General features: G+C 35.6%; 1 protein-coding gene across 1 annotated transcript; it reads left to right on the forward strand.

Annotated features, from left to right (window-relative positions):
• Positions 1 to 6,050, forward strand: LOC117325514 (reticulocalbin-2-like). Its single transcript, XM_033881784.1, has 6 exons — positions 1 to 223; positions 2,031 to 2,195; positions 2,956 to 3,103; positions 4,053 to 4,218; positions 4,820 to 5,015; positions 5,487 to 6,050. The coding sequence occupies exons 2-6, from the start codon at positions 2,033 to 2,035 to the stop codon at positions 5,762 to 5,764; spliced, it is 951 nt and encodes a 316-aa protein (XP_033737675.1). The 5' UTR covers positions 1 to 223; positions 2,031 to 2,032; the 3' UTR covers positions 5,765 to 6,050.
• Positions 6,051 to 18,088: the final 12,038 nt, after the last annotated feature.

Consider the following 18,088-nt stretch of genomic DNA (forward strand, 5'->3'; position numbering starts at 1 on the left):
AGCTGACGAGCGAGCTGTCATTTGTCACCTTTGATCAATCACTGTTAGCCACGTTGCATGTTGAAACAAAACACTGTTTGCACCGGATGATAACGATTATATCTAACACGTGTAATATACATTGAACCGGAAGAGAGATATACCCCAGGAACAGAGATCTCCTGTGTATTTATAGACAAAGAAAGAGAAGATTCAGCTGAGAAAATTCGATATCCAAAGACAGGTTTGTTATTTCTTAAACACTGCATAACCGAATGACTTTCTTTGATGTACTTTCGTTTCTTGTATGTTTTATATTGTGGTGTGCAGATCTGACACAACTGCTGTGCTGATTATATATAATTAGTATTGACCTTAGGCCTACACATTCCAGTCTAGTCCTGCAGCTTAGGTCTAGGTATATAAAAGTTAACTCTACATTTTCTGCACACACTGTAAGCTTAATCATCCTACAGTAATCGTAATGATTAACATATATATAGATATGAGTGTTACTTTGTGTTTGTGTGTGGATGAACAATCAATCTGTGTAAGTCTCTGTCATGTTCCCACTTTTTAATTTTCAACTTTATCATGACTGCCATTTTGGTAATCACGTGATTGCAAAAGAAAAAGTAAAAATGCTTGAAGTCATGTGATACTAGAGATCAATTGTGTGTTTTGACTTATTAGGAGTGCATACATAGCAATGTCTAAACACCTGTTAATCTAATTCAAGGGGCTTTAGCTGCTGAAACTGGCATGGAAAGACAAGGGTACCGATAGAATCGCTAATATTTCTTTACTGACCATTTGTGACACCTTCTTGAGATTGATATAATGAAACCTCAGACACCCATTTTCATAAAACATAACGGTTTACCTTTTGAAGGCAGCAAATCTGTCAAGGTAGATTGGTATCAACACGGAAATTCGCCTTGATTTTTAAAAGAAAAAGAACTCTTTTCTACAATTATGAAGCCGAGGACCTAATCATAAAAATTAAGAGTGAATGTTTTTGAATTGAATTGTAAGATACACTTTTTTTATAGCTTAATATTTAAATCAATATAGGAATATGGTAAAGATCTAAGCCTGGGCTAGCCACTTGAGGGTTTGAACAGCCTAGAGCATAGCAGGATTTAACCTTTGTTTAATTTGTTGGAACACCTGTGTCGTTAGCAATCAATCATTATTGTATTCAAGAGATACTGTTTAACTTGACACGCCAGAAGTGACACAGACAAGATCAATATATAGGACTATATACCTCACAGACGTACTCTACCTTACACTAGTAGTCCAACACCAGACAAATCTGTCAAAATGTCTAATGTAATGTCATTTCCACACAATTCAATGTATACAGGTGCATTGCTCACACACAAACATTTAATCTTAATGTCCTGGCTCTTCTGTTATCTTTACTAATTCTGACACTTAGGTGTGAAATAGCAGTCTTTTAATATAAAGGATTATATATATTGTTATTCATGTACATTTATGTAATACAAATAGGTATATTGAAATCATAAACATATGTAGTCTTTGCTAGGGTTCATAGCTAGCAACATTTCATTCTATAATTCATTGAGGGCTGAATCATTCAAAGGGAAATTTCCACAAGCTTAGGATAGTTAGGAACTTTATCATAGCGTCAAGACAGTGTTTGATTTTGTTAGACATGTCTTCAGGTTTTATAATTGACTGCATCCGACATGAAAAAATCATTGTCAGATATTAAAAGTCATTTTTAAGTGTGATTTCAATATACTGTATTTATCTGCAGGTCACCCCTGCCCACAAACAAGCCCCACTTTTTTCACAGAATCATCAATTCTTAAATGGTTCTAAAGTAAGCCCTCCCCAAAATTTTATACTGAAAATTCTGCACAAGTAAAGGAGGATATCAGTTATTTTTTCTGCATCTCCATTGGCTGTCTGTTACAATGTTTAAAAAGGCTCTTGACTCAATGATTGAGGACCTAAGATTTATATCAAGACTTCACTGTACAACAGTAACTACAGTAGTTTATTATTTTAACTTTCAGTCATGAAGTTGCTGTGTTATACCGTCCTGTTATTGGCCTTCTGTCATTGGAGCTGTGGAGATCAGGAGCATTCCCATCACGGCAGTCACCATGCTCAGTCTGATTCTCACCATTTTGATGAGAACGGAGAGCACAATGCCCATTTCGACCACGAAGCAATCTTGGGTTTGTTTATTGATTACATTGTAGACTGGATGTATATTAATGAAGAGATCATGATAATTAGATAAATACATGAACAATAGATTACATAGATATTACATTAGATATACATTTGTATATATGCATGAACATAATATTTGATAAATACCTTTACATGATATTAGATAAGTACATTTACATTTAAATATATAAATTAGATAAATATACTTACCCAGGTACATTATATTAAATAAATGCATTTACATTATATTATATAAATACATTTACATTATATTCCTTTTTATATAATACATATTGGTTTCTATGTAACACATATTCCTTTCTATGTAACTCACATTTTATTTTTTTGTGTAATGTATTGCTATGTAGAACTACAGAATTTAGAGTAAATTATACTGCCATAATTGTTATTTTCAATAATATTGAAATTCACCATACAGTGAACATAGAAACAACACAGAATATATTGGTCATGCATAATGTTTATCTACTATTGAGTATATATCTTAGCATGAGGAACTGGTCCACTAGTTCTAGTCCAAGGTAAAGTGATATACATATATACAATGTAAGACAAGCTCCTTATACAGTACTCTTGTTTTAGCTTTGGTCTATAATGTCTTTTTTGACACACTATATACATGTATGTCTATATAAGTCCATATTTCTTCATGGCTATGTTTCAAAAAAGCATTTTCTACATTTATTATCCGTCCACAGGTTTTGATAATCAATTGACCATTTTGTACTTTGTTTTTTGCAGGATCAAAGGAACTGGAAGAAGAATTTGATACACTAGCCCCCGAGGAGGCTCAGAGGAGGCTTCGACTGCTGTACAAACAAATGGATGAGGATAAAGATTCATTTGTCACTGAAGAAGAACTCATGAAGTGGGTCATGGGTTCCTTTAAGTAAGTCCTTGGCTAGTCTATTGTGTAGACCATGCTCTGTTAACTTGGTCTTTGTCAATTATGAAGATTTTTCTATGAATCAATCAAAGCTAATGCCAAAAAGGATTCCATGTAAAGGGTAGGGTGGTGTCAAATCTATACAGCCAAAAAAACATCATCATCCAAGGTCAATGTCATACACAGCTTGACCGATTGATGACTGCAATAACTGTTGGGGCCAGTCACAGGCCACATTATCATTAAGATACATTCACCTTTTAATATTTCAAAATTATGAAACATGCTCTAAATGAAACAGCACATTGATGACTGCATTAACTGTACGTTGGGGCCACATTGCCATTACACTCGCCTTTTAATATTTCCATTATTATCTGTTGTATTCAGAGCATGTTTTATAATTTTATCAGGTAGCACATGAAAATTGTTCTGACAGCTTCCATTGCATGGTCATAAAATAAAGGTGACAAACTTTGGTGTCTTAGCTTTTCTCTTCTATCTAAATGACCTGCCCTCATTCTTCCTAGCATCTCTCTTGATACTACCTCACATGAGGCCTTTAGTTGAGTATTCACGTCTGTCTTGATACTACCTCACATTTGGCCTTTAGTCGAGTATACACTTCTTTGAGGAAGGCTTTAGGTTTTGTTCCCTGGCCAAGACATACCAACAGGTAGTGTCTATTCCTACCTAATGCTCAGCATTTTAGGAGTGGGAAGACTGATCCTGTTGGATGTCACTTACAGTATGGTCCAGTGAGGAATACAGTCAACATCAGTTTCACGCTATTACAATGAGACAAACACAAATGTGCTGCAGCCTCCCAAAACACAAACACATACACTACATGTATTTATCACACGGCTAAGGGAGGCCATCCTTAATAACTATAGCCGTTGATATAATGTTAAACGATACAAACCAATCATAATTTTGTCTTGGTTTTCAGGAAGCTTGATGCAGAAGACTCTTTGGAAGAATTTGATAAGCAAGATAAAGACACAGATGGGAAGTTGACATGGCATGAGTACATTGGAGAAGTGTATGGTTACAACCCAGAGGATATGGAAGACTTCCACAAACTCACTGATGAGGACCTGGACGACTTTAATAAGGTAGCTTTACACTGTATAACTTCCTAGATATAGGAAATATGAAATGTGCAAAGGTTAGCTCCCTTGCCTGAGGGTCACAGGGGTTAGATGTGTAAAAACTCTTTTAAACACCTTCCTCTGAAGATACAAAAGGTGCAGGATTATAATAGTTTGCCAAGATGATGTTGAAATGAAGGCAATCAAATTAGTTTCAATGAATGACCTTTGTAAATCATTAGTCACAGACATCAAACATGCTTCAATATTGAATTATTTGTTTATGAATATGGTTTGGTTATCATAATTTTCACATGCGAGTTACTTTGGTTAAAACATGGCACGTCCTTAAATGATCCTGACTGTTAATGGGACAATAAACCATGACATCTGGCCCATGTATGTTAATTAAGCCTATCCCTGTCTGTTGTAGTCAGTAGCAACACTAACATATCCTGTCTCCTTATCCCATCCTATCTCCTTATCCCACAATAAGCTTTCCCTCTACTTTAACCTCAAAATTTATATGATGTCCCCTACACAGTCATATACAGGATAAGTATAGTGATATAATTTTGAAGAAAGGGAATTTAATTTGAACTAAACTGATGTGGACACGTTTCAGGTGGTATCGGAGGACCAAGAAAAATTCAAAATTGCTGACTTAAACAAAGACGAGGTATTAGATGCGGAAGAATACAGAGCTTTCACGCATCCATATGACTATGAACACATGCACGAGATTGAACTCACCAGAGCACAGAAGGACTACGACAAGGATGGCGATGGCTACATATCAAAACTAGAATTTGTGAAAAAAGGTTTGTAAACATGTATAGTCCATGATATACTGGTTTCTTAATAGAGGTTCACTTAAAGTATTACCATATTATAAAAATAACTGGAATTACATATTATTTAGAGTCTACATATTGTATATTACAAAGTTCAGTGGCATAGCTTTGGCATATGTGTGAGGTATGGTGAGGTTAATGGGATGGGACACTCATACTTAGAATTGGTACTGAGAATTCTTGAGGAATGGTTGCCATGGATATGGTTAGGGGGTACTTGATCACTTATATGTCAACATTGCTGATGTTCAGTTTTTTGATAAGATATTGAAGGTATGGGGTTACCAGACTGAGCATATGGGTGTAATTTGAGACTGGTTTGCTTCCAGGTTAGTACCCCTGTACTCCTCCTAGTTAACATTCATCGAGAAAGTTGAATGCTTTTTGATATGCTATCCATGTTTTCTCATTTACACTGACATTGTTGGTAATTTCCAGACGGTGATGCAGACCGTGAGATAGAGATCTATGAGGAGGAGCAGTTTAGTTCTTATGATAGGGATGGTGATGGAAAACTAAACCGTGAAGAGATTATGGAGTGGGTGTTACCTAGCAACAGAGAAGCTGCTTTAGAAGAAGCACAACATCTGATACAGCATGCAGACACAGATAAGGACGGAAAACTTACGGAGGAGGAAATGGTGGACAAACACGATGAATTTGTTGGTAGTCAGGCAACAAATTATGGAGGGTATCTACCTAAGGATGAATTATAAAAATACTTAAATAGGTTCAGTTTAAGTTATATTTTAATGTTTTTATTTTTTTATCATCTTTAAGTTTCAGATACATTATGTTATTAAAACATTATACAAAATTAGCTTTATGACAAACTACCCAATCCACTGCAATATTTTCTTATTCAAGATTTCACTATGTTAATAATATTATTGATTCTTCTATCCAGCAATAAGCTTACCCATAGCTTATCTTCAATATAAATGCCAACAAAAGGTCAAAGGTCAAATGCTAGTATTTCATTGGCATGTATGAACTTCTATTAGATATTCTAACACGATTCGTTTGCAACGCATGTTTTGATTGGTTGCGGACCGACTTCTAATCTGCGATAGAACCATGACATATCGTGTTAAGCCACGCCCCGTTTCTAATCAAAACAATATGGCGTCAAGTTCGACTCGTAGCGAAATTCAACACTCTGCACCATTTATGATTGATGACCCGTGATATTGGAATCGAAAATGAAGAAAACGAATAGAATGAATTAACTTGCTAAATTTAACAAAAATCGTTAACATCATTCTTACCGTCATTTATTGATTGAAACGTTCATGCCGTCCGTGTGAAAGCATCTAAGGTCAAGTAAAATCCGAAATGAAATGGAACAAGTGCACACAACTTCCCAGAACGATTGAGCCTGTAGAAACACATCAACCCTGACTTTGTTAAAATGCACATGTCGTTAAGCATACTGCGTAAATCCAAATATGTCTTTAAATCTTCGGAAACAGGACTTTCACAACAATCCAAATACCCCGCTTCGTTAACATACAGACCGAGCTCTCGACAGTATGGGCGTGGTCAATTGACCGCCTTTGATAGCTTCTCTCTGATTGGTCAATCTGCCACAGTATGAGACGTCACTAACGGAGGTCACAGAGTACTTAACAGCGTACTTGTAGCACTGTAAAACAATGTTTCTAAATATATGCGATAGTAAACGTGTTAGAATGGGGATAGTACGTTGTTTTTCGTGGCTATACTGGCGATTAGAACATGAAATTTGGTTTAAACTCTCGACCTATCGGTCTCGAGTTCAAACCAAATTTCATGTTCTAATCGCCAGTATAGCCACTCAAAACAACGTACTATCCCCTAATCATGTGTTGGCCCTGAGCTTATTATTGCAGGATCAGTTTCCATTATATGTGTAGTGACTTTAATACTCAAAATGCTTTATTTTTTCAAAATACCTTCCAATTAGCTCAAATTCCATGGTCTTGCCAAAAGTTTGATTGGTAAAAAAAAGATATTTTTTTCTGGAAATTGTGAAAAATTGTAAATTCTCTATTATATTAGCTCCCAGGGTATCAATTTTACTCCATATATAATAGAAACAGAACCCCTAGGAAACAACAACCTTTACACTTGATCACTTCATCTGTATTACAGGAGAATTAATAGTTTATACTGTTTTATGAGAGGTTATGTACCTTACCAGTGATAGTCTGGTAATTTGGAGCTTTCATTCATAATACTTTCATGGCCATTCTGGTTGAAATATTTCTTTTGTATTCAGTGGTAATAATAACCTAGTGGTATTCCAGTGGTAACAGTAACCTAGTGGTATTCGGTGGTAATAGTACCTCAGTGGTATTCCAGTGGTAAGAGTACCTCAGTGGTATTCCAGTGGTAATAGTACCTCAGTGGTATTCCAGTGGTAATAGTACCTCATTGGTATTCTAGTGGTAATATAATAGTATCCTAGTGGTATTCCAGTGGTAATAGTACCTCAGTGGTATTCCAGTGGTAATAGTACCTCAGTGGTATTCGATGGTCAGTATCCTAGTGGTATTCCAATGATAACAGTATCCTGGTGGTATCACAGTGGTAATAGTATCCTGGTGTTATTCCAGTGGTAACAGTAACCTAGTGGTATTCCAGTGGTAATAGTACCTGAGTGGTATTCCAGTGATAATAGTAACCAAGTGGTATTCCAGTGGTAACAGTAACCTAGTGGTATTCCAGTGGTAACAGTAACCAAGTGGTATTCCAGTTGTGGTTGTATCCCGGTATCCTAGTGGTATTCCAGTGATAATAGTATCCTAGTGGTATTCCAGTGATAATAGTATCCTAGTGGTATTTCACTCAACAAAGAATTTATGTTATAACATCTTGACAGCATTGTATTGATTTCATTATGTTTGAGTAAAAGGAAATAAAGAAAGTGTGTGTCTAGTCTCCATTCCTATACCTTGGCCATTTCACAAAATACGTTTGTAAATATATTCTGAAAAGTTTTTTTTTACTGTATATTTCAACCTTTTTCTTGAATGTATTACAGTTGTGTAATTATCTATGAACTTTTCCAACAATGCATTCACTTGTTCAGATAGAAATTATTTCTAAACATAAACCCTGAGGTGTTTTTAAAGCTGAAATCTAATCTGAATATGATTTTGGGTACTGGAAACTTTTATACAGTTAGGAACCATTTTAAGGATATTGGAAATCAAAACAATTTTTGTTGGAATGATTCAGTAACATATATATTTGTCAAATTTGTAATCAGAGACAACCTTTGGCAAATCAACTCTTTATACAGGATAATCTGAATCAGTATGGTCTCTCAACAGAGGCTGTTTCATTGTAGTGATGGTCTCTATATTATATAAAAGTATGATTAGCCCCTTGTACAGCTACAGTTCACATGACAGTAACTGAAATGAATTGTAAAAATTTGACCATATAGTATTATGTGTATTAGTAAGATCAAACTCTTTTTTTTTTCTTCTTGTTTTACATTTTCCCTAATTATACAATTTGCGATGTACATTTTATAAAGCAGTGTATCATAGTGATGCACTTTGTCAATTATACATTAGTGTTATTCTATCACAATTTGTTTTTTGTTTGAATTTTTCTTGTCCAACAAAGAAATGCATTCCAATAGAGGTACTTTATAATAACAAGCTTATTTATGGCTTATTTGATTAATTATGGCAGCAATTTGAATTTTTTTCAAAATTTGTCTGCAGACTGGTGCTCTAAAATGATGAAATGGTACATCAATGTGTGTACAACACCACGTATCTGTTAGAATCAGTTGGTGGGAATGTTTTCTTTAGATATGAATATCTATATATAGATATTATTTATTTTCACGAAGGGATCAAAGTCAAACTCTATGATATAGTGTTTTTATATTTCTAATATTTAATACTTATCGACCAAACATTAAGTCTGTTTAATTGAACCACTTGTGTAAAAACTTCACCAGATCTGTAAATCCATGTTCCTGGTATACGCTGTATCAATAAGCTGTATTAAAATATTTCACAGATTTTTGTCCATCTTCTGTACCATTTGATTTCCTCTTAGAATTTTCAGTGCAAAAATAAATATTCTTTTCCCCAAGATTAGTGGGGTTTTTCTAGGTTTGGAGGAATTGTAAAGAATAAAACAAGTAAGTCCCAATTTAATAAGTTGATATTATTAATTAGGCATTTAACCTGCCAAGATAGAACTTATAGTAGCTATAAGCTGTTTTTCATGAAATAGTTTAAAATTTCATTCAGAGAATATGTTTTTATGTATGAACGAATTAAAATCACAATTATTAAATGTGAAGAAGTTTAATTTCAGTAGTTATACATTTATATTTTAAACTCTGTCCTCAAACAGTTTAGAGCTCAATGCTAAAATTGGACACAACAATAATATAAAAACTGTTTAAATTGTTGACAAATGAAAATTCAGAGTTTGTGAATGCTATTGTAAGTTGTGTACACTGTATGGAAGTGTTGTAAATACCATAAGACCTTGATTGACTGCCATTAAACCTTATTATGTTACTGAAACCTCCTTATTCTGTCATAAACCTTGTTATAGTGCCACCACTTACCGTATTAAAAAAAAAGATAAGTTATGAATATGCATCAAGTCCAATGTTGTTCACATAGAAAACCAGGTCTTGGATTTAGTGTTCTCACAAACTTCACAGGGTGATCCTCCTGTGGTTGCTACAGATGGAATAAATCTATCTCGCACGGGGTGTTAAAGACAACTGACACATTCTATGATGCTACTCACAATAACATAAAATCATCATTTTATGTAACGTAACCATGTCGCAAATTGATAATATCATCAAATTTAAGTAAAGTATGTGAGAAAAATAATCAAACATGGGCCTATGCTGTAAATAGAGATTTATCAACCCTGGCATAAGAGTTTGTCTGGCCTGTATTTGACAAGCCTTGCACTGACCAGCCCAACGCTTGTGCTCCGATTAAGATATCCTTGCCTAAGGAACAGGCCCATGTAGGATTCTATTATTCTTTAAGTGAGGTGGCAAATTATGTCAAAGTTTGACAGTTAAATATATTTTAAGATCATGTGTATTATACAAAATAACCCTATTTTAATGGCATTTTGGTACTAGCCAAGTCTGTTTTATTTATTATCGTGGACATGTTTGAAAGTTGATAAAATATTGAATGTATGTTTTATATGAAAATTCAAGCTTTTCTAATGAAAAATGCTTTATCAATGCTGTACAAATGAAAGGATCAAAATATCACCTGTGTCAGATTGGCATGCATGTATGCCTAAAATCAAAACTGTGCAATACTATACAATTAAACGACAGTTATTTTATTCCGTTTTTGTTCAGTTTTATTTGTTTATATGGAGGTAAGAGAAAACACAAGACAGATCAATGTATATTTTGCTTTTTTCCTATTTGCAATTGCTTTTAAGCCCAAATGTCAAATGTCGATGGCTTTTTGATGATTGAGGGGATATATAGCTTCATGACGTTTTCCTTTACAACCAGAACGCTACATTTAGTTAAAGTGACAAAAGTACATGGTAAAGGGAGCAAGATCACAAAACAGGAAAAGTATTTGTAAAATAACTTAACACTTGATTTTTTTAAAATGATCGCAGACATGTTCTCGTTCTGACGAACGCTTTTGTACGTTTTACCTACGATTTCTCTTCGTTTTCTCTTCGCTTCCCTTCTTTAACCAATCTTTAAAATAACGTTTTCTTTCACATACGATGAAAATAAACCGTTTTAAAGGAATTTAAATTTTTAGATTTTGTATCATTTGACCTCCGTGAATCGTGTATCTCGTACCTTGTATAGTGTTAACTGTACCTGTATCTCGTACCTTGTATCGTGTTAACTGTACCTGTATCTCGCACCTTGTATCGTGTTAACTGTACCTGTATCTCGTACCTTGTATCGTGTTAACTGTACCTGTATCTCGTACCTTGTATCGTGTTAACTGTACTTGTGTCTTGCACCTTGTACCGTGTTAAGTGTACCTGTATCTCGTACCTTGTATCGTGTTAACTGTACCTGTATCTCGTACCTTGTATCGTGTTAACTGTACCTGTGTCTTGCACCTTGTACCGTGTTACTGTACTAATGGTTTACATATTTTATTCTCCAAGCTGGAAAAAAACTATAAATATGTGAATACATATACAATTATGGCTAAGCATTGATTGTATACACACATCCTTAATTGGAAGGAGTTGCCAGTGTTGGGGAGCACTGGGTTCATCTCCCCGAATAATAGTTTTGTCCTCACACAGGAGAGCTCTCACACAGCATACTATACTGTAAGAGGGGCGATTGATATGTTGTAAGCCTCGTATTGAAGGAGGTACTCAAGGATTTGCTTTTAAAGTCCTACAAATCTCTGACTATATAGTGTCGTGTACCCAAAGACTAGTCTCATTTGGTTAGTTTGTATCGATGAGCTAACACTCTTAAAGTAAACAAGACAAACGGCTTTGCGAATTGGACAAAATCGGTGAAAGAGCAGTGATCCAATATTTACATCAAAAATGAGGTTGGACAATTAGGATATCCATAATGGTATGGTAGCAACACTAGGGAAAGATGCCCATTCATATGCTTCAGTAAAAAGGTTGGTGGCGGAAATTAAGCGCGGCCAACAGGGCCTTGAGGATGACCCCCGTCCTGGAAGGCATGTCGATGTTGCAACCCCAGGAATGGTTAATAAAATGCATGATATTGTTATGACTGACAGACGATTCACAGCCTGATGTAAAGCCAGTAGAGTTGGCATTTCACAGAAAAGAGTGCATTCCATTCTGACGGAGGATCTTGCAATGAGAAAGCTTTCGGCCCGATGGATGCCATAACTTCTGACTTCAAAAGCACACCAGGCGCACATTATCGCGTGCTAATCTTAACCTTTTTCGATGAAGATCCTGTCACCTTTCTTCAGAGATTTGTTACTTTGGATAAAACATGGTTCCACCATTTTACCCCAGAGGCCAGACAACAATCGAAACAATTGAGAGAGCCTGAAGTTGGTTCTGAGTTCCGAGTTCCGAGTTCCATTTAAGATAAACGGAACTCGGAACCCTGGTTCCGTTTAAGAAAAACTGAAATACTATGTATTAGCTTTATTGGTTTTGGTCCCAGTTCCGTTTAAGAAAAACGGAACTGCAATGTATTAGCTTTATTGGTTTTGGTCCCAGTTCCGAGTTCCGTTTAAGAAAAACTGAAATACTATGTATTAGCTTTATTGGTTTTGGTCCCAGTTCCGAGTTCCGTTTAAGATAAACTGAAATACTATGTATTAGCTTTATTGGTTTTGGTCCCAGTTCCGAGTTCCGTTTAAGAAACTCGTGAAGCTAATACATTGCAGTTCCGTTTTTCTTAAACGGAACTCGGAACTGGGACCAAAACCAATAAAGCTAATACATAGTATTTCAGTTTTTCTTAAACGGAACTCGGAAGTGGGACCAAAACCAATCAAGCTAATACATAGTATTTCAGTTTATCTTAAACGGAACTCGGAACTGGGAACAAAACCAATAAAGTTAATACATAGTATTTCAGTTTTTCTTAAACGGAACTCGGAACTGGGACCAAAACCAATCAAGCTAATACATAGTATTTCAGTTTTTCTTAAACGGAACTCGGAACTGAGACCAAAACCAATAAAGCTAATATATAGTATTTCAGTTTTTCTTCAACGGAACTCGGAACTGGGACCAAAACTCGTGAAGCTAATACATTGCAGTTCCGTTTTTCTTAAACGGAACTCGGAACTGCCGAGTTCCGTTTATCTTAAACGGAACTCGGAACTGGGACCAAAACCAATAAAGCTAATACATAGTATTTCAGTTTTTCTTCAACGGAACTCGGAACTGGGACCAAAACCAATAAAGCTAATACATAGTATTTTAGTTTATCTTAAACGGAACTCGGAACTGGGACCAAAACCAATAAAGCTAATACATAGTATTTCAGTTTTTCTTAAACGGAACTCGGAACTGGGACTAAAACCAATCAAGCTAATACATAGTATTTCAGTTTTTCTTAAACGGGACTCGGAACTGGACCAAAACCAATAAAGCTAATACATAGTATTTCAGTTTTTCTTCAACGGAACTCGGAACTGGTTCCGAGTTCTGTTTATCTTAAACGGAACTCGGAGCTGGGACCAAAACCAATAAAGCTACTACATAGTATTTCAGTTTTTCTTAAACGGAACTCGGAACTGGTTAAACGGAACTCGGAACTGGGACCAAAACCAATAAAGCTAATACATAATATTTCAGTTTTTCTTAAACGGATATCGGAACTGGTTCCGAGTTCCGTTGATCTTAAACGGAATTAGGAACTGGGACCAAAACCAATCAAGCTAATACATAGTATTTCAGTTTTTCTTAAACGGAACTCGGAACTGGACCAAAACCAATAAAGCTAATACATAGTATTTCAGTTTTTCTTAAACGGAACTCGGAACTGGTTCCGAGTTCCCTTTATCTTAAACGGAACTCGGAGCTGGGACCAAAACCAATAAAGCTAATACATAGTATTTCAGTTTTTCGTAAACGGAACTCGGAACTCGGAACTGGGACCAAAACCAATCAAGCTAATACATAGTATTTCAGTTTTTCTTAAACGGAACTCGGAACTGGACCAAAACCAATAAAGCTAATACATAATATTTCAGTTTACCTTAAACGGAACTCGGAACTGGTTATACATAGTATTTCAGTTTTTCTTAAACGGAACTCGGAACTGGGACCAAAACCAATAAAGCTAATACATAGTATTTCAGTTTTTCTTAAACGGAACTCGGAACTGGGACCAAAACCAATATTCTTAAACGAAACTCGGAACTGGTTCCGAGTTCCGTTTATCTTAAACGGAACTCGGAACTGGGACCAAAACCAATAAAGCTAATACATAGTATTTCAGTTTTTCTTAAACGGAACTCGGAACTGGGACCAAAACCAATAAAGCTAATACATAGTATTTCAGTTTATCTTAAACGGAACTCGGAACTGGGACCAAAACCAATAAAGCTAATACATAGTATTTCAGTTTTTCTTAAACGGAAATCGGAACGGGGGCCAAAACCAATAAACTAATCATAGTATTTTAGTTTTTTCTTAAACGGGAAAATCGGGAAATGGGACCAAAACCAATAAAGTAATACATATATTTTTGTTTTTTTTTAACGAACTCGGAAAAGGGGCTAAAAAAGCTAATACATATTTTTCGTTTTTTTTTCTAATGAAAAATGCTTGATCATCTGTACAAATGAAAGGATCAAATATCACCTGTGTGTCAGGTTGGCATGCATGTATGTCCTAAAATCAAAACTGTGCAATACTATACAATTAAACGACAGTTATTTTATTCCGTTTTTGTTCAGTTTTATTTGTTTATATGGAGGTAAGAGAAAACACAAGACAGATCAATGTATATTTTGCTTTTTTCCTATTTGCAATTGCTTTTAAGCCCAGATGGCTTTTTGATGATTGAGGGGATATATAGCTTCATGACGTTTTCCTTTACAACCAGAACGCTACATTTAGTTAAAGTGACAAAAGTACATGGTAAAGGGAGCAAGATCACAAAACAGGAAAATTATTTGTAAAATAACTTAACACTTGATTTTTTTTAATGGTTCACATATTTTATTCTCCAAGCTGGAAAAAACCATAAATGTGTGAATACATATACAACTAGATTTGATCAAGATCAAAACACGGGATTTCCAACAAGAAAATGATCGCAGACATGTTCTCGTTCTGACGAACGCTTTTGTACGTTTTACCTACGATTTCTCTTCGTTTTCTCTTCGCTTCCCTTCTTTAACCAATCTTTAAAATAACGTTTTCTTTCACATACAATGAAAATAAACCGTTTTAAAGGAATTTAAATTTTTAGATTTTGTATCATTTGACCTCCGTGAATCGAGTATCTCGTACCTTGTATAGTGTTAACTGTACCTGTATCTCGTACCTTGTATCGTGTTAACTGTACCTGTATCTCGTACTTTGTATCGTGTTAACTGTACCTGTATCTCGTACCTTGTATCGTGTTAACTGTACCTGTATCTCGTACCTTGTATCGTGTTAACTGTACTTGTGTCTCGCACCTTGTACCGTGTTAAGTGTACCTGTGTCTCGTACCTTGTATCGTGTTAACTGTACCTGTATCTCGTACCTTGTATCGTGTTAACTGTACCTGTGTCTTGCACCTTGTACCGTGTTACTGTACCTGTATCTCGTACCTTGTATTGTGTTAACTGTACCTGTATATCATACCTTGTATCGTGCTTACTAAACCGTGGATCGTGTATGTCGTACCGTGTATCGTGTTTACTGTACCCTGTATCTCGTACCTTGTATCGTGTTTACTAAACCATGAATCGTGTATCTCGTACCTTGTATCGTGTTTGTTGTACTGTCAATTGTGTATCTCGTACCTTGTATCGTGTTTACTGTACTGTGAATCCCGTTCTATGTATCGTGTATCCCGTACAGTATCATGTATCCAGTAACATTTATCGTCTATCCCGTATCGTGTATCGTGTATTCCATAGCGTGAAAACCGTAGATTGTACCTTGTATCGTGTTTACTAAACCGAGAATCGTGTATCTCGTACCTCGTATGGTGATCGTGTTTGTCATACCGTGATCTCGTACTGTGTAGCGTGTTTACTGGACCGTATATCTTGTATTCCGTACAGCGTATCGTGTATCCCGTAACGTGTATTGTGTATACTGTACCGTGTATCACGTATCAAGTATCGTGTATACCGTACAGTGTATCGTGTATCTAGTACCATGTATCATGCATACTATACCGTGTAGCTTGTACCAAGTATCGTGTATTTCGTAAAAAGTATTGTGTATACCGTACCGTGTTTTGTGTTAACTGTATCGTGTATTGTGTATCCCGTGAAAATATCGTGCATCCTGAACTGTTTATCGTGTATACCTTACTGTGTATCGTGTATACCATACCGTTATCTTCGGGTCTTTTTGATGATTTGACCTTGAAACATTGCATATATCTTCAAAAGAGCATTTGCTTCTAAAGAGGATCAAAATAAACATCTTCTTAAAAAAATTGTAATTTTCGATTTTTTATCATTTGACCTTTGTGACCTTGAACGAAGATCAAGGTCAATGAAAAGCAATCAAGTTTGTAGCCCCCCGTACAAGCTATCACTGTGCCAAATATAAAATCTGTATGTGTAAAGATATAGGAGAAGAGAGGAATTAAGTGCATTTTTGGAACATATTTGAATTTTGGCGGGAAAACAAACATTTTTCAAAGTGCCATTTCTACGTCATTTTTTATCGGACGACCATAAAACTTGCACCGTTCGTCTTCATTAATCATGCACTTTGCAATGCAATCAAAAAATTAACTCATTTTGAATTTGAAATTTTTGACCTTGATTTGACCTCGCGCTTAGACCTTGACCTTGACATATTTTCTGATAATATATCGAGGAGAAAAGTGAGCCCCGCCAATGAACTACAAGATGCACAGATTGTTCAAGGAATAAAACGAACAGAAAAAGAGCCTGGCCCAAAAGAACTTTTGTTTAATTTAATTATTTTGATAATTTGACCTTGAATGAAGTTCAAGGTCATTGAAAAATAACTTCTTTTGTAGCCACTCTTACGTTCTATGGTTGTGCCAAATATCAAGTCTGTATGTTTTTAAATGAAGGAGCTGAAACAATTTTAGGCATTTTTGCTCGAATTTTGAATTTTGGCGGGGAAAACTTTGAAATTTTCAAAGTGCCATATCTCCGTCATATTTTATTCGATGATCAAAAAAAAATTCACATTCCGTCTCAGTGCATCATACTCTTTCATTTACGTTTGGAAAAGTTCTCATATCGAGACATTTTTTTTCGACATTTTCTTTATTCCATAGCGAGATCATGACCTTGGCATATTCTCTGATAAGATGGCATGGAGAAAATTTAGCTCTGTAAATTATCTATGTGGCACACTGAACGTGAACGCATTAGAACGATCCGTTATGAAGTTATGGTCGTTCAAAAAACGTCCTTAAAAGTTCTATTTATAGATCTGTGACCTTGACCTTTGAACTTATGATCATAAAATTGTAGCGGGATCATCAGCTTGATATTCTCTATAATGTACTTAAACATGAATGTTCTGTCTGTTTCTGTTTTTGCGAGAGATCGCTCACAAAAAAAGTGTTAATAATAATAAGAAGAAGAAGAAGAAGAAGAAGAAGAATAAGAAGAAGAAGAAGAAAAAACATAACAATAACAATAGTGATTTCCATCCGAAATGGAAATCCCTAATTATGGCTAAGCATTAATTGTATACAAACATCCTTAATTGGAAGGAGTTGCCAGTGTTGGGGAGCACTGGGTTCATCTCCCCGAATAATAGTTTTGTCCTCGCACAGGAGAGCTCTCACACAGCATACTATACTGTAAGAGGGGCGATTGATATGTTGTAAGCCTCGTATTGAAGGAGGTACTCAAGGATTTGCTTTTAAAGTCCTACAAATCTCTGACTATATAGTGTCGTGTACCCAAAGACTATTTTCATTTGGTTAGTTTATATCGATGAGCTAACACTCTTAAAGTAAACAAGACAAACGGCTTTGCGAATTGGACAAAATCGGTGAAAGAGCAGTGATCCAATATTTACATCAAAAATGAGGTTGGACAATTAGGATATCCATAATGGTATGGTAGCAACACTAGGGAAAGATGCCCCTTCACATGCTTCAATAAAAAGGTGGGTGGCGGAAATTAAGCGCTGCCAACAGAGCCTTGAGGATGTACCCCGTCCTGGAAGGCATGTCAATGTTGCAACCCCAGGAATTATCAATACAATTCATGATATTGTTATGACTGACGGACGATTCACAGCCTGATGTAAAGCCAGTAGAGTTAGCATTTCACAGAAAAGAGTGCATTCCATTCTGACCGAGGATTTTGCAATGAGAAAGCTTTCGGCCCGATGGATGCCATAACTTCTGACTTCAAAAGCACACCAGGCGC

This window comes from Pecten maximus, chromosome 4, assembly GCF_902652985.1.
Source record: "Pecten maximus chromosome 4, xPecMax1.1, whole genome shotgun sequence".
Lineage (NCBI taxonomy): Eukaryota > Metazoa > Mollusca > Bivalvia > Pectinida > Pectinidae > Pecten > Pecten maximus.